We start from the raw sequence: 20,790 nt of genomic DNA on the forward strand, positions 1-20,790 counted from the left end.
TATTCGCATTTCATTCATGTACTTGTCAAGATGCCCCCTAAAAGCCACTACCGTATCCAGTTCCACTACCTGCCCCGGCAGCGAATTCCAGGGACCCACCACTCTCTGTGTAAAAAATCTGCCTCATACATCTCTTTTAAAACTTGTCCCTCACACCTTAAACCTATGCCCCCTAGTAATTGACTCTTCCACCCTGGGAAAGTAGCTCATGATTACAACCTCCTTTCCCAAAAGATATTTGTGAATCGTTTTTTTTACTTTACAACAATCTGCTAGTTTCTTAATCAGTGTTACTGGTTACTAGCCTTTTTATTCCAGGACCAAGATCTTTGCTCTCCCACTGGCATGTTTTAAGGTAGGGGGAGAGTGGGGACAGGATTCCCTCCAGGTGCCTGCCTGCCTGCCCTGAGCACAGAATGATTTTATGCTGAGCTGGGCAAGGCCATAACTGGGAAACCTGCCCTTTGCCCAATTGAAACCCTTAAATACTTCATCAACAGAGACTTAAGGGCTATTTTTCGCTCAGCTTCAATTTTTTAGGTTGGTGGGAAGAATGAACCTCTGCCGGGAAAGGCCAAAAAACAATTCAGTTATATCTCAGGCGGGAAAAGGGCAGAATGTGACTACATCAGAGGCCTCTTTCTGAAGCTTATTAAGGTCTTGTGGCCTCCAGACATCCCTCCCCTGGATTTGGTCTCTCCCATAAGACCACAGATTCCTCCTTCGTGCTCCCCAGACCTTCCCTACCTTCCCTGCCCTGGGATCCCATGAACTTGCTTCGTCTTCGGGTTTCCGGACTTCAGGCCTCCTCCTGCATTTTCTCTTCTGTCCGTTGCGGAATGTCACCGCAGAGACTGGAGAGCTGCCAGCAGATCTCCATGGCAGGATTCCCTCCCAGCTGAGGAGCAGAAGTCCCTGCAGATACTTAGCATTCATTCGAGTGTGAAATGTCTGCGGGACATTCGGAGTCTGCGGGGAGCTCTTTGGATGACGAGAAGCAAGACTCCACAATCTGCAAAATCCAGGCCCACATTTATTAAATAACCAAGTTTAAATTCCCAGCCTGCTGTGGTGACATTTGAATTCCTGTTTTCCTGATTCTTTGGCGAGATTAATAACCCAGCAACATAACCATGATGCTGCTGTAGGAGAGTCATTTAGACTTGAAATGTTGGGCAGAATTTTCTGACTGTTCACGCCAGCGGGATTTTTTGGTCCCTCTGTGGGGAACAGATACTTGGCTGAGCGCCAAATTCTTCATCCTTGCTCGCAATGGTGACGGGGTGTGAATGTCCAAATAATTCTGGCTGTTAACTCTGATTCTTTCCACAGATGTTGCCAGACCTGATGAGTCTATCCAGCACTTTCTGTTGCTGTGCTGCTATACTCCTTGCTTTGTTTGCACGGAAAGTGAAATGAAAAAGGGAGGAGACCCTTGAGACTGACTTATTAATGAGGGCGGAGGTGATGCTTTGGGTCTCCATTTCCTTTCCATGCAGGTTCATTGGAAGGGACTCAAAGTAGGGTTCACAAAAGAGGTTAGTGTTATGTCATTCACCTGCCTTTCCCTCAGGCCTGAGAACTTGAAGGTGGCAGGTATCAAGGCAAGACTGGCTTACAAAAGCATTTACAGCCTTCCATTCAAAGGTGTTTGTCATCCTTTTCGTTTCTGTTCAAAACCATTGAGAAGTCCCATCAGTGCGAGCCTCTGCTGGGAGCTAGGTTGCAATTACATAATGGTCAAAGTCCAGAAAGGAAGGATGAGTTCAGAATATGACAGGCAGAGGACACTATATTGTGAGTGTTGAAAATTCAGGTCAGCTGTAAGCACCCAAAGAACAATTAATCAAGAGCTTGCTCAGGCACACAAAGAGTAGTTAAAGGCAATCATATTGGTATGGTACTGGGGTCACAGCTAGCCCAGGCCAGGGGAGAACGACTGGTTTCCTGCTCTAAAGGAAAATAGTGAATCATCTGGGTTTTTATAAACAATCCAACGGCTTCATAGTCACTTTTTGAAAATTCTTTCATGGGATTTGAGCATCATTGGCAAAGCCAGCATTTGTTGCCCATCCCTGTTGCCCCTGAGAAGATGGTGATGAGCTACTTGCTTGAATCGCTGCAGTCCATCCGATGCAGACACATCCATGGTGCTGATACAAAGGCAGTTCCTGGATTTTGATTCAGCAACAGTAAAAGAATGGCAATATATTTCCAAGTCAGGATGGTGTACTGGCATGAACTGCCTGTCAAAGCAACATGTGTTCAACTCTGTCAGAGTGAGTACTTCCAGGGTTGAATAGGGTGTGGGGGTGGTGGGAGGGGGGAGGAGGAGGGGGTGCTTGGAACCTTCTGCATCAACCCCGATTCCCATTAGTCTCCGTCATTTTCCAAATCCCTCTGATTGGGGGTTTTCACTGCTGAGTCCATCGGTTCCAGAAAAGATGCTGAGGACAGGAATGGTCAGAAATTGGCACAGAGGTTTATGGGAGCCTAAATATCAGCAACAAACAAAGGAAAAACATAAACTAAGAATGGGATATTAAGATTATTGTTAATATGTCTTTTCCATGGTCTTCCATGTGCTTGCAATTTTATATCTGACATCTAGGTAAAATATTAGGAAATAAAATGCATGACTCTCCTGCTTCCAAACTAATGGTAAAGTGAAGTGAGAGTCTATCTGAAACAGATGTTGCTGGTCCCTATCCCTCCACCAGAAATGGGCAGGATCCTGGCAGGATTCAACTCCTATCTGTCTGCTGCTCAAAGCCACCCTACCTCACTATAGTGGGCACTAGTGGAAATCTAGATTTACATGCGTAACCTTTCATTTGTTTAACACACTGCACAGTTTAGGTGCTCCAGCTATGTTGGTGCTTAGAAGAAAATAGAGCAGAATCAGAGAATAGAATCATTCTCAATAGTACAGAAGGAAACCATTCGGCCCATTGAGTCTGTACCGACCACAATCTCATCTAGGCCCTATTCCCATAACCCAACACATTTACCCTGCTAATCCCCCTGACACTAGTGTCAATTTAGCACAGCCAATCAACCTAACCCACACATCTTTGGACTGTGGGAGGAAACCGGAGCACCCGGAGGCAACCCATGCAGACACGGAGGAAAAGTGCAAACTCCACACAGACAGTGACCCAAGGCCAGAATTGAACCTGGGTTCCTGGTGCTGTGAGGCAGCAGTGCTAGCCTCTGTGCCACCTTGCCGCTTCATAAAATTTAGTATCGTGATCGTAGTAGTACCTCCTTACTCAAACAGTCAGTTTTGTAACTGAGCTCCACAGGCCAGGAAGGTCCCAGATTTGATCTCTGCTCCTTGCTGAGTTAACTGATCTTAGCCAAGCAGGCAGTGAAAATGTTCTGGCTGACCTCACCTCCCAGTAGATTAAGGAAAGGGAGATTACTACTAACCACTTTCTCAGACTAACTTTTCAGTAATGGGTCTTCACAGGAAGTATGAAAAGGGGATAAATTAAATGAATAAAACTTAATTTGACTGCATTTAACCAGCCAGGGCTTTGTAGTTACAAAACCATCAATTCCGCTGTAAGCTGAGATAGTTCTGTTCACTTTCTGGGAAGAAGCTGACTAGATAGCACATCTATAGAAAAATATTGCAGCCAGAAAGTAAAATTCTGCAAAGTCCTGTGCCAAAATTAAGGCCTCACAAAATATATCCTAAACCATTGTGCAGATGATTGGAGTTAGTCAATACTGGGCTCCTTTAGTTTCAGGTTATTTGATTACAAACCATTCTGCAACGCAGTCCTTTGTGCAAACAACAGCTTTACTGTTTGCTGTGAAATTGCAGCAGATGTACCTGCAAAGCTCTTGGTAAAACAGTCAGGAGTTAATTACTGCGGTCATGCCTCAGAGCAGAAACTCCCCCATCTTGCCTTCAGTATACAATTTGGTTGCAAAGCAAGAGGTTTACATCAGACTGGTCTAAGCTGCTGGATGCGAATCTATGACCAGATCTAATGCAGAAAAAAAACTACTAGCTGTTTCTTCAGGCATGTAATTTAATCAGATCTGTCAAGTCTCACTTATTCCAATGACAGTCAACGACATTTTCCAAGAAAACTTCCTGTTGTGTGTTTCACTATAAAAGGACAAACAGATCAGAGCACTGAAATCGGTTCCTGTGATATTTAGTTTTTTTAAAAAACTCACTGTTTTCAGTGGACCAACCCTAATTTCATGACATTCAGAGAAATCCTTCACAACAAACCCTGAGGGACAGAATTCAATCTGCTAATGTGATCATAGAGAGCTGATAATATAAAACTGCATCCGTGTATATAAATGGTGCCTTATCAGAGCTGACCTCTGATCTGGGAGATAAACCATTCCACTGTTGCCTTTTAATGGGTAGAACCATCTCCCCAAGACTAAAAACTTTCTTTTGATAGTATGTGACTGAAATACTTAGTCAACACTGCAGTTACATGCTGGTTCCTGTTTCAAGGGTGAAATTGCTTCTGCACTTAAATTTCGGAACATAGGAACTAACCATTCCAATCTCAACGTGTTCTGCAACTCAATTAGATCACAGGTGATCTATACACCACCACTCGATTTAATCACCCTTGTTTCACATCTCTTGATTTATCCCTGAAAAATATATACCAAGGATATTTTTTTATTTGTTAGTGTCACAAGTAGGTTTACATTAACACTGCAACAAAGTTAGTGTGAAAATCCCCTAGGTGCTACACTTCAGTGCCTGTTCAGGTACACTGAGAGAGAATTTAGCATGGCCAATGCACCTAACCAGCTCGGTTTTCGGACTGTGGGAGGAAACCAGACCACCCAGAGGAAACCCACGTAGATGCGGAGAGAAGGTGCAGACTCCGCGCAGACAGTGACCCAAGCCAAAAATTGATCCCAGGTCCTTGGCACTGTGAGGCAGCAGTGCTAACCATTGTGCCACCATGCCATTCTTATTTACTGTAGTCTTGAGAACTTTACATGACCCAACATCTAATTTTTTTGATGTAGAGAGGTCCACATTGATGATTTTGTTCTGACACTAAGGTAATTAAGTGATATAGGGTGGTACAGACAGGGGGTTTTGAGATGGATGACCAGCCGTAATAGTATTGAATTGGTAGAGCAGTTTTTATGGCTGGAAAACACAGCTGTGCTCATGTTTCTTATGTTTTCGTGTTTTTATTTCACTCCAAAATGCTACAACACATACATGCACACTAAACAGCAAAAGCAACATGAAAAAGGCAGGTCTAAATGATCTGACAAGCAATAGATCAGACCAAAGCTTGCATTCCTGTCACATCAAACCATGAATAATGGCTGCAAGAACCGGTCAGAAGCTGGAAGTTCTCAGCAAATGACTCAATTCCTGACACTTTAAAGCATTCCCACCAACTACACGGATTAAGTCAGGGATGTGGTAGAATATTCTTCATTTGCCTAGAAGCATACAGCTCCAACAAAGTCAAGGAACTCAAGGTAAAGCAAGGCACGTGATTCACACCCCATCCTGCAGCGAGGATTTTCATTCCCTCTATCATGGGCATAATGTGATTGTCGTGTGTGCCATGTACAAGATGCATTCTTGCAACTTGCTAAGGCTTCTTCAAGCATGTCCCAAACTTATGACCTTTGTCAGCCAGAATGAAAAGGGTAGCAAACACATCATCAGCCCACTCTACCTTTCAGTTCTATCATAGCTGGTCTACCACCTGAATTCCACCTGCCTGCTAGATCCCCCAAGTCACGCACCACCCTAACTTGGAAATATTTTCGTTGACACTGGCCTAAACCTCCCAGTCCTGCCCACCACAGGAATCATTGCTGATGGGATGGGAATTCAACAGACTAGCAAAAGATCCATTGACCTCGAGTGGGAATGTCCGGTTCTGGGCTGATGGAACCGGAAAATTCCGCCCCCTGAATCAAAATCCTGGATGTGCCTCCCAACTCACACTTTGGGTGTACTGTCATCACACAGACAGCAACAGTTCAAGAAGGCAGCTCACCATCACCTTTGCAAAGGCAGTTACGCATGGGCAATAAATACTACTCTTGCCATAAATGAATGAAAAGTTTAATTTAAAAACAGCTGATATCCATATCAGATTGTTCAATGACAATGTATTGTATTCAATGACTTCTCTTTGAGATTGAACTTGAATTCAGTCTGCTTCCAGAATGACCATTTTATATAGGTTTGAAGGAATACCGTTTTGCTGAAATGACTTTATCCAAAAGCTTTGTCAGGCTGTTATTCCAAAACTTGCACGTATCCATCATTAATATAAAAGTAAGGAGGTCTTGCTGCAGCTGTATAGGGCATTGGTGAGGCCTCAGCTGGAGTACTGTGTGCAGTTTTGGGCGCCATACTTACGCAAGGATATTTTGGCCTTGGAGGGAGTGCAGAGGAGGTTTACTAGGCTGATGCCGGAGTTGAGGGGGTTGAGCTATGAGGAGAGGCTGAATAAACTAGGCTTGTACTCGTTAGAGTTTAGAAGAATGAGGGGAGATCTCATTGAGACATACAAGATGATGAATGGGATGGATAGGATAGAGGTGGAGAGACTCTTCCCGCTCAGGAAGGACAGTAGGACTAGGGGGCACAGCCTCAAGATAAAGGGGGGGCGGTTTAGAACGGAGTTGAGGAGGAACTTCTTCACTCAAAGGGTGGTGAATCTCTGGAATTCTCTGCCCGTTGAAGTGGTGGAGGCTACCTCGCTAAATATTTTTAAGACGCGGGTTGATGGGTTTTTGATAAGAGAGGGGATTAAGGGTTATGGGGAGAGGGCGGGAATGTGGAACTGAGCCACGACAGATCAGCCATGATCTTATTGAATGGCAGGGCAGGCTCGAAGGGCTAGATGGCCTACTCCTGCTCCTATTTCTTATGTTCTTATGTTCTTATGATCTCAGCAGCAAATCAGTACAGAAAGGAAAATGAGAAAGTCCAGGCATTAATCACTTACTTTCTGATTCATAGATTGGCTACTGGAATGATGTAGACAAGCTTGTTCTGATTCAGAATGAGATGATGTTCCCAAATGATTCTTCCGCCATGGAGAACAGGACCGTTTATGTCACTACAATACTGGTAAGCTGATTGTTTCTTGTTTATTTTCCTGCCTGCGACATGTGCGCTGCATGTACATCCTATTTTCAATACTTACTTCACCAGTTTTAAAAGGCAGACTGTTATAACTTTTCTACTTAATCCATTATTGTTTCAAATGTGATCTAACAAGTTCTCCACATTTATATAATTTTTCCCTTCCTGCATCTTAATCATGTGGCATACACTGTGAGCATGATGTGGAGATGCCATAGTTGGACTGGGTTGGGCACAGTAAGAAATCTCACGACACCGGGTTAAAGTCCATGAGCTTTCCGAGTGCTACCCCTTCATCAAGTGAGTGAAGGATGAAGGAGCAGCACTCCAAAAGCTCGTGATTCCAAATAAAACTGTTGACCTTAACCTGGTGTTGTGAGATTTCTTACTACACTCCGTGGGGATTGTAATTATCAGATCTACAGGCTGCATATTTGTGTATGGCAGCCCTGACAGAGAAACAATACTGCTGGTCAGTCTTTCATCTCATCTACAATTTAAACTTTAAGCCTGCTTACTTTTAACTGATACAGATTTGGCCATTGCATTTTGTCACCAACTTTTTAATACTTTAAGCTTATGTGGCTCATTAAACTCACTGCTATTGCTCAATAAGTTCCAAACCAAGAAAAGGACATGAAACCAATAACTTGAAGTAGCATATGAAAAAAATTGTTCTACTGAAAGATGGAAATAGGATAGAAGTCTTTGGTTTGTGTGGGTGTCTGATACATGTGTGAGATGAGTTGCTCGAATTCTAACCTCTGTCCTCACTTTGCAGTGCGTGGCAGGGTAAAATGTCCAGTCACCCTCATAATATATCATCTGAGTTGCTTAATCCTGTTTGTCAATGTCAGAGCAGGGTCACAGAGTATCACAGGAAGGAATTCTTGCTGACAGCTAGTTTATATGATGTGTGAGATCAGCCTTCACACAAGCAACATCAACACTGCAAATGTGAGAAAGGGTTGAATCTTACAGTCCGTTGACAGTGAGGCTGGGAAGCAGGTAGGCGGCACTTGGCACAATGATTAGCACTGCTGCCTCACAGCATCAGGGACCCGGATTCAATTCCCGGCTTGGATCACCATCTGTGCAGAGTCTGCACATTTTCCCCGTGTCTGCGTGGGTTTCCTCTGAGTGCTCCGATTTCCTCCCACAGTCCGAAAGACATGCCAGTTAGATGCATTGGCCAAGCTAAGTTTTCCCTCAAGTACCCGAACAGGCACTGGAGTGTGGTGACTATAGGATTTTCACAGTAACTTCATTGTAATGTTAACGTAAGCCTACTTGTGACACAAATAAATTTAAATGTAGGCTTGCAAATTATGTGGAAAAACATCGACTGTCATTACTGACATGTTCCTACCATGTCTTCATACCAGTACCTGCCAGGAGCCCAATTGAGCCACTGAAGCCAAATAAAGGCTTCTTCCCATCTCTGCTAGAATTTTACCAACAGCTTTGCGGCTTGCACCAGATGGGGAACAACCAGGTAAACTCTGGCAGCCTCCCTGTGGCTGGAGAGGGGGGGATGGGTTTGAGCGCACTTTGACAATAGTTACCCTCCTACCAATGGTACCACCTGCCCGATCTCATCGGGGCCTGCTGGTTATTCCTTCCACCCCAATCATAGAATCATTGAAACACTACAGTGCAGAAAGAGGCCACTTGGCCCATCGAGTCTGCGCCAAGCACAATCACACCCAGGCCCTATCCCCATAACCCTACATATTTACCCGCTAATCTCTCTAACCGACGTATCTCAGGACACAGACAATTTAGCATGGCCCATCAACCTAATCAGCACATCTTTGGACTGTGGGAAGAAACTGGAGCACCCAGAGGAAACCCATGCAATCACCACCTGCCTGTCTTTGAAGACGCACAGCAACTAATGTTTCCTCATCCTTCAGGTGCAGTCCAATCAGTAGTGGCATTACTGAGGTGGCTGAGCTACCAGCTTTCTGATTGGACTAGAGGCTCTGGAGAGGGCTATGATCGTTAAAATGGACAAGCAGCCCCAGTGACATACACTTAATTGACTGCCAGCGGCAAAATGTGACCCCTAGGTTCCACCATCCACTGAAAGACAGGACTTTAGAAGGGGCAGGAGGATATTCAACTGTTAAAAAGTTGGATTCATCGCTGTAAACGTGTCTACCATTGTTTTAAGGAGTGGGTTTAGGATTGAGTAAGCTAAGAGACAGATGAGTAACTGTGATATTTAAATGAATTTCCATGTCTCATTTTTTAATCAGCAAGGCCTGCTATTTGGGTTTTTAAAGGAATGGTAAATCTGTTAACTGTAATCCAAAAATCCCAGCGTGCTTAACTCTCAGCCAGAATAGCCATTTTAAAGCCACTATTGTTAAACCATTGTTGTAGTCAATCATTTTCCATCTACACACTGAACTTCGGACTGAGGGATTCCCTATGGAAAATCAGACACTGCAGTTCAAAGCAAAATGATTTTGAGTTGTGCTTGCAAATTGTAATAGTTATTTTATATGTGGGAGTCATCATTCCTTCATCTTGCTGTGGAATTCTCAGTAGCCACGATTCTCCACTGCAGGGTTGTAATTATCAATTAAACTGTCAGTTTGGCTCCGTTGAGAGGATTCTTAACCTTAGATCTGCTTAAGATGGCTTGGGTACAAAGTGTGGATTGACATTCCTCTGCAATGTTGAGGAATTGCTGGATTTTCCAATATGTCAAACTATTACTGAGACGTAGGGAAAGCTGTAGCAATGCCACTGCAGTCATTTCTGGGAATGCCAATGGCATTAAAACTCAACAGGCAGTCAGAGATCCCTTGCCTTTGAAGGTGAGGAACCCATCTCTGGCTAATCAGAGAGCTGGCAGCTCAATAGGAAGCTGAGCAGAGGACCCAGACCAGAAGCATCTCTGGAGCTCAAGAAGAAAGTGCAGGAGAGCCACAGTCAGCCTGTTCTGTCCAGAGGTAGGCAGGTGGAAAGGGGCAATGGGGAGGTTGGATTTCAGTGGGATCCTTGCTGCCACTGGTATCCTCCATTGGAGACAAGTAACCAATCAGAAAGGCCTTTGCAAATTGACAAGCAGGAGGCCAGGATATACCAGGTGGCCTGCTGATATGGCATGGCCCCTCTTCAGTTTCAAATTGAGCTGGCCTGAGGATGGGAATGGCAACACCAGCCTTCCTTGCCCCTGATGACCATCTTCATCTTCCTCCAGCGCACTCTTGGAGGTGCATTAAATTCCACCCATAAATTGCAGCCCTAACTGCCTGGCAAATATATTCTATTCCCGGCACTGATTCATTCAATTTGATTAAATAGAGAGAGAAAAAAGTCACAAAACAGGACAATTGAAAGGAACCACTGTATTTTCTAGAATAAAATCAGAAATCATGCAAAGCAAAAAATGTTATAAAGGCCCCTAAATTATACTTAAGAAAAATCACTTGCAGAAGAAAAGATCAGTTCTCAGGACCTAGTGAAGGAAAGAGAGAAGAACACAGTAAATAAGTACAACAGGACATACTTTGAATCGCTGACACAAAACTGATGCAGGGAATATTAAGTAATATTATATATTATTAAGTAAGGGTTGCTTTCCTAATTTCTTTCTCAAAGGTTAAGAGCTGTTCCAAATGCATCAATGAAAGCTTGTCTTGTATGAACAGATTCTTAGTCAACTTGTCTTTCATCAGTAAATATCTGCTTCCTGAATCAATTTATAGTCCCAGGCAGTGACCTGGCAGTTTAAATCAAATATGTAATTAGTTGAATTAAATTGGCAGCAGATTTCTTTGCTGATCCTATTTGAATATATTCCCATTTCAGAGTGAAGTTGGCGGAGGGCTAATGACACAGGCTTAATTAACTGCCTTCCACCTCTGTTTACTTGCAACATTCTGAGCCTGAAGTGGAGACTTCCAAATCTTTAAACAGAGGCACTACAAGTAAAACAGCCTCCCTTACCAAGAGGGACAAAGTCCCTTTCAGATCAGATAAACACAAATTGGAAATTGTCAGAATCTAATTGCTAAAGGGAAGCTTCGGAACAAATGGCTTTGATGAATAAGCCTCTGGCTTGTTACACTTTTACAGAATTAGAACAGTTAATTACATTAATCTGAACACTGACCACATTACAACCTCTTTATGTCATGCGCATGAGAAGTCTGGCAGTGCTTAGTCTTCTGTGACAATTGGAAATTTATTGCCCACCTGCATGTATAAATCATTGCTGCCGATGGATGTTTGCCTCAGAAGCATTCACATAATAGAATGATATAAAGGAAACTATGAATGGTGAAAATATGAAATAAAATCATAAAACATGGGAAATGCTAGAGGAACCAGAGAATCAGGAAAGAGAGCAGATAATTTAATATTATCACAAGCAGGTTTACATTAACACTGCAATGAAGTTATTGTGAAAACCTCCTAGTTGCCACGCTGTGGTGCCTGTTCGAGTTCATGGAGGGAGAATTTAGATGGGCAATGCTCCTAACCAGCACATCTCTCGGACTGTGGGATGAAACCAGAGCACCCGGAGGAAACCCATGCAGACACAGGGAGAATGTGCAGATTCTGCACAAGCAATAACCCAAGCCAGGAATCAAACTTGGGTCCCTGGAACTGTAAAGCAGCAGTGCTAACCACTGGGCCATCATGCTGTCCTTTTGTAATGGAATGACTTGTATTTCTCGCACCTACAGAGATGCTTAATCATGAAAATCTATTACTTTGTGATAAATTGATGTTACTTTCAAATGCAAAACTGCCCCTGCTCTCTGCATAGAGAAGTTGGATTTGGATTGGTTCCTCCTGCGAGCCTGTGATGCTCAAGTCACAAAAACACATAGGGCAGTATCTTCCACATTTAGTCCCGACTGGATCAGTGGGAGCATTTGCAGGTTGGGAACCCAATTTATGAATCAATGTTCTTTCCAAGAGTCACGGCATTAACATTCCACTTCCAGGTTCCCTGAATAACCAGGGAGGGATGAGCAGGATGACCTGCCCATTCTGCCTAAGGAAAGGATTTCTACTTAAAGGAATTAATGTGAGATACAAAGCCACATCAGCACGGGAAATTTTGAGGCTGCAGCAACCATCAGGATGAAAAGGAGACCTGAGAAGCCCTCTCCCCACTAGGTGCTTCACTTTTATCTGGAGATCTTGCTGCAGGACCTGATAGGCTGCACTGAGGTGAACTCTTCCAAAGACAGGAGAATTATAAAACCTCTCCAACCAATCAAATGTGGATAGAAGTGATCAAAGAAGTCAGTGGCAAAGGAGGTATCCAGTTCCTCCAACTGGATACAGTGCAACGAGGATCCAGTACCTTCAGACAGTGGGATAAGTGAATTTCAGGAACCCACACTTTGACTTGCTTAGCTTTCTCCTGCACAGCACTCCTCAGATCAACACATCTTGCTGCTCCGTTCATTGCTCTCTCTCTAAGAAGCTCATATTCCATCTGAACAACCAAAATTCCCACTGACCCTCAGCCTTTTATTTAACATTAGGATGTGAACATTGCTGGCAAGTTGAGCATTTATTGCCCACCCTTAATTGCCCTTTAGATAGTGATGGTGAACCATATTCTTGAACTGCTGTAGCTCATGTGGTGTGGCTATTTCTGTGGTGCTGTTAAGAAGGCAGTTTCAGCATTTTGACTCAGAGGCGGTAAAGGAACAACAATCCAGTTCCAAATCAGGATGGTGTCTGGCTTCTAGGGGAACTTGAAGGTGGTGTTGTTCGCATGCTCTTGTCCTTCTGGGCGGTAACAAACACTGGTTTGGGAGGTGCTGTTGAAAACGCCTTGGCACATTGCTGCAGTGCATCCATTGAGGAACCATTGAGTGATGGAAAAGCCTCAGAACCTGACTTTGTTCAACAGGTACAAGGTACTGTACAAAAAAGGGCTGTAGAGTAGATGGGAAAATCATGGGGCAGAATGGCTATGATATAAAGCAGTGATATGAGGCAATGTAGTCAGGGTAATTAATACTGCTCTCTGCAGCCATAACAGGGAACTCCGAAGGTTTTGTCGCCTCCTCATTGCCTGAGTTAAGGACATGTCCTTGTGGCTGGAAAGGAGCCTGGAGTAGGTCGGGAAGGATCCAGTTGTTATGATCTGCATGAGAATTAATGACATGAATAGAACCATGAATGATATTCTGTGAAACAAGTTTGAGGAGTTGGGATCCAAATTAGAATACAGGTTATTAAAGATCCTAATCTCTGGATTATTACATGAGCCACATGCTAATTAGCAAAGGTTCAAAGAGATTACTTAATTAAACACGTGGCTTAAAGCATTGTGTGCGAAGAAGGGGTTTTGATTCATGGGGTATTGGCATTAGTATTCAGGGAAGAAGAAGCTATTCTGTTGTGAGGGGTTCCACATAAGTTGAGATGGGACCTGGCCTATTGTGTGACTAGGACAGTGGACAGGGCTTTAAAATAACAGGTGGAATGTGGATTCGGGAGAAAGGGGATTTAGAAATACAAAAAGAAATGTCAAGGCAACAGACCAGTGTTGAAATGTTAGCAAGACAAGCGACAGGAAAGGACAGAGTTTAACATTAATTCTGCATCAGTAAATAAGGTTAATGCAGAGAATTGTAGCAAAAAATGAAAATCAGGCTTCTTTATCTGAACGCACAAAGCATCTACAATAAACTAGATGAATTAATGGCACAAATACGGGTGAATGATTTAGATTTAATTGCCATTACAGTGACATGTCACAGGATCAAAGTTGGGAAATAAATATTCCAGGATACACATTATTTCAGAAGACAGACTGACTGACAAAACAGAAAGGGTAACCTTGATAGTAAAAGATGACGTAATCACATTAATAGGAGGATCTCAGAAGATAATGAAGTACAAACAGTGTGTGTGGAAATTAGGAACTACAAAAGCCAGAAAATGCTGGAGTTATAGGTCTCCTAATTGTAGTCATGGTGTTGGACAGATCATTAAATAAGAAATTATTGGCGCTTGTAATAAAGGAAATGTAATAGTTGTGGGGGACTTTAATATTCATATAGACAATCAAATTGGCAAGTTTGTACTAGAAGATGAGTTTATGTGATGTTTTCATGTTGGTTTCCTGGAGCAATAAATTATGGAACTGACTAGGGATAAAGCTGTCTTAGATCTAATATTATGTGAGAAGTGAAGTTAATAAGTAATGTCACAGTAAAAGATCCACTGGGAAATAGTGATCATAATATCATTGAATTCCATGTTAAGATTGAAAGTGACATATTCCAATCAAAATCAAGAATTTTGAACTTAAAGCTAATTGGATAGATATGAGGGAGAATTGGCTGTGGTTGATTACAAATGATACAGTAATAAGTAAATAGTGGAAAACATTTAAAGAAACAATTTACAATCTTCAACAAAAATACAATCCATTAAAAAAGAGAAGCTCAGCAAGAAAGACCTATTCATGACTCACTCGGGGAGTTACAGATATTATTGGATTAAAAGAAGAAGCTTATAATGTTGCAAAGTCTAAGGATTGGAAGGGTTATAGAAACCAACGAAGGCCCACCAAAAGTTGATAAAACCCCAAAATAAGCCCCACCCTTTTGGCACTGCCCGATGCCTGCTGGGCAGTGTCAAGGTGCTTCCTGGGCATGGGCAGTTTGCCTTTTGGACAGTGCCAGGAGGTACAGGCTGGCACTGCTAGGGTGCCTATGCCAAGGGGGCACCATGCCCCCCCTCGCCGACAACCACTTGGGGTGCTCCAATTGTCCCCTCTTTGTTCCGGTGGGGTCTCTTGCTAGTTCCCCAAACATGGGGAGCTACTCTAAACCCCACTGGAATGAAGTACTCCTGGCACGGTGGGAGATTCTATCAGGCCCAATAAGTTCCCGATAATCACGTCCAAAAAATATTTAAACTACATTAAGAAAAGATTGAAATGATTTACCTGTCTTCCTGCTGATTTTCAGCGTGGTCTGAACTGCTACTGTTGTCCGGCTCTGGAACATCTCATATGTTCCCAGTGCACGCGCAAATCCTGGAAAAAAGCCAATGACGCGACTCTCCTGACTGGACCTGCCAGAAAAGGTACAGGTCATGATGGGAGAATTGGGCCCATAAAAACATATTGTAGCAGCTTTTCTAAGATCCTAAAAAGGAAGGGAGTGGCTAAACTAAATGTTTAACAACCGTGGGTCTTTATTCCTTGGAGTTAATCTTGATCAATTAGGCCAGTGGGCTGACAAATGGCAGATGGAGTTTAATTCAGACAAATGCGAAGTGATGCATTTTGGTAGATTGAACCAGGGCAGGACTTACTCAGTTAATGGTAGGGCACTGGGGAAAGTTCCAGAACAAAGAGATCTAGGGGTACGTGTTCATAGCTCATTGAAAGTGGAGTCATAGGTGGACAGAGTGGTGAAGAAGGCATTTGGCATGCTTGGTTTCATCGGTTAGAACATTGAATACAGGAGTTGGGGCATCTTGTTGAAGTTGTACAAGACATTGGTAAGGCCCGTTGGAATACTGTGTGCAGTTCTGGTCACCCTATTATAGAAAGGATATTATTAAACTAGAGAGAGTGCAGAAAAGATTTACTAGGATGTTATCGGGACTTAATGGTTTGAGTTATAAGGAGAGGTTGGATAGACTGGGACTTTTTTCTCTGGAGTGTAGGAGGCTGAGGGGTGACCTTATAAAAGTCTATAAAATAATGAGGGCACAGATCAGTTAGATAGTCAATATCTTTTCCCAAAGGTAGGGGAGTCTAAAACTAGAGGGCATAGATTTAAGGTGAGCGGGGAGAGATATAAAAATATCCAGAGGGGCAATTTTTTCACACAGAGGGTGAGGAGTGTCTGGAACAAGCTGCCAGAGGTAGTAGTAGAGGCAGGTACAATTTTGTCTTTTGAAAAGCATTTAGATAGTTACATGGATAAGTTGGGTATAGAGGGATATGGGCCAAATATGGGCAATTGGGATTAGCTTAGGGGTTTTAAAAAAAAGGGCAGCATGGACAAGTTGGACCAAAGGGCCTGTTTCCATGCTGTAAACCTCTTTGACTCTATGACTCTATGAGTTTAGAAGAGTGAGGGGTGATCTTATTCAAACACATAAGATCCTGTAGAGCTTGACAGAGTGAATGGTGAGATGTTTTCAAGAGTGGAAGAATCTCGAACAAAGTGACACAGCTACAAGATAAAAGGCCAGAGATTTAAATCTGAAGTGTATGGAAATTCCTTCCTGCAGAGGGTGGCAAATCTCTGGAATTCTCTGCTCCAAAGGGTAGTGGAGGCTGGATTATTTAAGGTAGTTTTTGTGGAGGGGGTAAATATTTGATAGAATGAGTAATAGAGGGTTATGGGGAAGTGGTACAGAAAAGGAATCAAGGCCAGCATAGATCAGCCGTGATTGTACTGAATGGCTGGGCAGGTTTCAAAGGCTGAGAGGCCCACTCCTGCTTCTATTTCTTGTGAAATCAGAGAGTAAACCTCAATTTTATGAAAATTCCAAGATTGAATAAATGCATGAGAGAAAAAGTTGATCAATGCCTCAATATTAATAAGACAAGTCAAGACTTTCATCTGAACATAGGAGCTATTTGGACCATCGAACCTGCTGATCGTGATTGATTTAATATGGCCTTAGCTTCACTTGCCCACCTGTTCCCCTTGTCAATTAAAAAACTGTCTATCTCAGCCTTGAATATATTCAATGATCTAACCTCCACTGCTTGCTAGGGATGAGAATTCCAACAACTAACAACCCTCTGAAAGAAGAAGTAGGAAGCATCTTATTTTGAAACTGTGCCCCTAGTTCGAGGTTTCCCGATGGGGTATTTACTCTGTCAAGCCCCCTCAGAATCTTCTTTCTGTCCATAAGATCACACCTCATTCTTCTAAATTCCATTGAACACACGTCGAACCTGCTCCACCTTTCCTCTCGGGACAAATGCGTCATCCTTAGACAGCACCTTCCAAGCCCACAACCATTTCCATCTAGTGACAAGGGCAACTGATACATGGGAACATCACCACATGAAAAGTTCCCCTCCAAGTCACTCACTATCCTGACTTGGAAAAATATTGCTGTTCCTTCACTGATGCTGGGTCAAAATTCTGGAATTCTCTCCTTTATCATAGAATCCCTACAGTGCAGAAAGAGACCATTCGGCCCTCTGACTCCACACTGACCACAATCTCACCCAGGCCCCATTCCTGTTAACACACTAGCATCAATTAGCATGGCCAATCCACCTAACTTGCACATCCTTGGACTGTGGGAGACTGTGGGAGGAAGCCGGAACACCTGGAGGGAACTCACGCAGACATGGGGGGGATGTGCGAACTCCACACAGACAGTGAACAGAGGCCAGAATTGAAACCAGGTCCCTGGCACTGTGAGGCAGCAATGCTAACCACTGTGCTTTAATAGCATTGTGGGTTAGCCTACATCACCTGCGTGTTTCAAGAAGGCAGCTCACCACCACCCTCTCAAGGGCAACTAGGGATGGGTAATAAATGCTGGCCAGCCATTGACACCCATGTCCCATGAATGAATAAAGAAAAATTTGCTTTCCCACCTTGGTTACAGTACAGTTGTTCCCTTCAGCATTCCTGGATTCAACCCTGCTCTGTGCTAAATTAACTTACATCCCTTATGTTGTTTCTGTAACTGTTACTCATGTTTCTGGGTGAGCAATGGGTGTCTATCTTGGATTAGTAATGACAGAAAACATGAGGTACACCATGAACATCTTTCAACCAAAACAAAGAAATTCAGATTCTTTAAATTGACAAACAAAATCTTTGAAATTAAAACCGTGTGAAAGTATCTGATTCACCATAAGTGCTGTGAGAGTTAGCTCTATTACTGTAATGAAATCCTATTGATCTTGCCTTTATTTCAATGTTACAGTGGGGTAAGCAGAACAGGATCAAACCTAGATGCAAACTCTTCGTGTATCATAACTTAAAACAAATCACCTCTTTTTGTACATTCAAATCTCCTGTTTATTTCCCTTAACTCTGTGACTGATTGTAAGTTTGTGTATTGCCTAATGCAATATTATCCTCTGCACTCTCAACCACTCCCAGTTTTACCCTGTGATGTATTAGTTTTCAAGCTGCCAGTTCAATCAATTGCTGAGGTGATCAGGGCTTTTGTACGCTTCTGATATAATCATGGACTCATTATCATCTGTCGCTCTGTCCTTTCTGCTCATTTTCAACATAACCCCTACTTCTCATGCCTCAACAAAGACATTTACCCATTTGAAATAGCAGTCAGAGCAATGCCATGTAATGTTCTGTGTCCATCTACTTATATCACCAGCAGCTAATTCTGGTTTTTATATATATATATTTATATATAGAATTATTAGGCAATAATTTGGTGCAGCAACAGCATGGAGTGTGATTACAGCACAATTCTATACGAGGGTGCAGAGACAATGAAAGTGCCAGATTTTGAAATTTGCTGAGTGAACTTATTAACGCACTTGCCTTTATCATTAAGCAGTCCATCTGGATTGTCATGTAGGTGACTCTGTAAAACGGCGCTCAGCTGTTAACAATGCTGTTCGTCAGTACTTTAGGGCTCTGGTTGCTATGCCTGTCAAAATCCATTACCTTAACTGGATTGCACTAGATTTCTTAATTCATTAAAATCAGTCAGCAGGAAACTGGCATGTTTTACAATCAGTTTTTTTCATGTGCCACAAATGCCCTGAGAACGCCAGAATGGCATCTGTGGTCCCACAGAGCCTTGTCAGGAGGTTATAGTGCATACCATAGGCGTGATCTTACCCAGTGTTCATGCCACGCTCTCGCTGCAGCGAGGTTGGAGACTTTGGCAGCCAGCCAAATCTCCATTCACTGCGGCAGGATGGGAACTGCCTACCAACATAGACAGTGGTAGAATTCCAGCCCATATTATTGAAAGCGGGTGGATCATGAGGAAACAATTCTTCGACCTGAATCACAGTGAGGGCCACAATGTGAGATATCAATGTGTCCATAAAGATCTTCGCATGGAAGTCTTCCACCTGCTGCAGTCACTACAGCAGGGACATGACAGCATTTCCAGTGCCTGTGAAAATGGCAGTCAGGAAGAACTTTTTTGAGTCTTGGTCCTTCAGGACTGGAGCAAGAGACATTTGGAGCATTCTGCATGTTACCATCCACCGCTGTGTAAAGGTCACTGAGCCCCTCTACTTAATGACAGCTAACCACATTCCATCTCACATGCTTTGGCTATGATAGTAAGCCTCCCCATAGTGGACGGTGCCATTGACTGTACATCACTTTGTGAGTGCCCCATGCCAACTAAATCAGATATGAAAAGGATTCTACGTTCTCAATATCCAGTGGATATGTGACAGTATGCAGTGAATTGTGCAGGTCGATGTTCAGTATGCTGACAGCAGCCTTTACTTTGTAGCAGGGCACCGTGCCAGCGGCATTTGAGCCAGCACTGCAAGTTTGTAGTGTGGTGCAGGAATAAGTAAGAGGTTTCTGTTTAGAACATCTGAAATGTGCAAATCAGAAGCATGGAGGATGAGGGAAGAAGGATTGGATGTGTGGATACTTTTATTTTCATGGCATCCCAATAATGGCTAGTACCATCTCCTCCGTGATGATTAGAGCATGCAGGCTCAGGTAGCTCTTGTTGTCTCTGGACATGCACCACCCTGTCCTTTAAGAGAAAGGGAAGTGTGTCAGCCAATATTATGAATCTGTTCCAGTGATTCAGCTGTCATGGTTGAGAAACTATGATGTGGAGATGCCGGCGTTGGACTGGGATGGGCACAATAAGAAGTCTTACAACACCAGGTTAAAGTTTAGAAGCTGGCAGTGGACGCAAGCTATGAGCTGTGGATGTGTGACTTGCAGCAGTGTTAAGTGTGTGTGGCTGTGGTGATACACATGTATGAACATTAAGATTTGTGATCCCAATTATGAGAGTACTGGACAAGCTGGATACTTGTTAGGATCTGGCTTTGTGGAACACACATATTTAATGAATATCATGCATGGAAGATCCCAAGATAAGAAAATAAACAGCAGGACTCCAAGATAAAATTGAAACAACAAGGAACCCTTACTATGCAAACTCGAACAAAACACAAGCAATAAGGACTAAATTGGTAAATTGAGCAAATAAGATATTGATTCTAAATAATACGAGTTTTTATGTTAACCTTAATCCAACAGACTTGACCCAGTTTAACCTTTTTACTGTGACTTCCACTCTGATAGACTTTTAACCATACTCCTACACTGGGAGGCTGTGCCATTTTCCCTGTTGCCTGTTGCGCAGGCCATAACTCAGGTCTGCGTATGCGCCTACCAATGCAACCTTCTGGTCCAAGTATAGGCATCACTGACTGTTGTCGTCAACTTGGGTATATCAACACTATGGCAGTAGGGTTACTCAATCTTCCAAGCTTTATAACTCATACATGAGGAGAATACATATACAGTGGGATACACTGCTAGGTGTTCTGTCAATTCTTACAGATGTATTGCAGTAATAGTTCATTACATCAAATGAGAAATGAGCAACTTTCTAATCCTTAATTTATATGGATAGTCTACCAATCATTGCATAGCTTTTTGTCCTTTCTTATCCAATAGGAAACCATCTCTTTTTAACCCATCAATAGCATA

At 42.9% G+C, this 20,790-nt stretch overlaps 1 protein-coding gene across 7 annotated transcripts in view; it reads left to right on the forward strand.

The window, feature by feature from the left end:
* LOC145349012 (glutamate receptor 4) overlaps positions 1-20,790 on the forward strand; it is a 262,985-nt gene that overhangs the window by 166,664 nt on the left and 75,531 nt on the right. For all 7 annotated transcript variants that reach the window (XM_080197219.1, XM_080197220.1, XM_080197225.1 and 4 more), the window contains exon 9: positions 6,998-7,108. In XM_080197219.1, coding sequence (XP_080053345.1) covers positions 6,998-7,108 — 111 coding nt within the window. The remainder of the gene's footprint in view (positions 1-6,997; positions 7,109-20,790) is intronic.

This window comes from Carcharhinus amblyrhynchos, chromosome 10 (genome assembly GCF_965287045.1).
Source record: "Carcharhinus amblyrhynchos chromosome 10, sCarAmb.v2.hapA, whole genome shotgun sequence".
Taxonomy (NCBI): domain Eukaryota; kingdom Metazoa; phylum Chordata; class Chondrichthyes; order Carcharhiniformes; family Carcharhinidae; genus Carcharhinus; species Carcharhinus amblyrhynchos.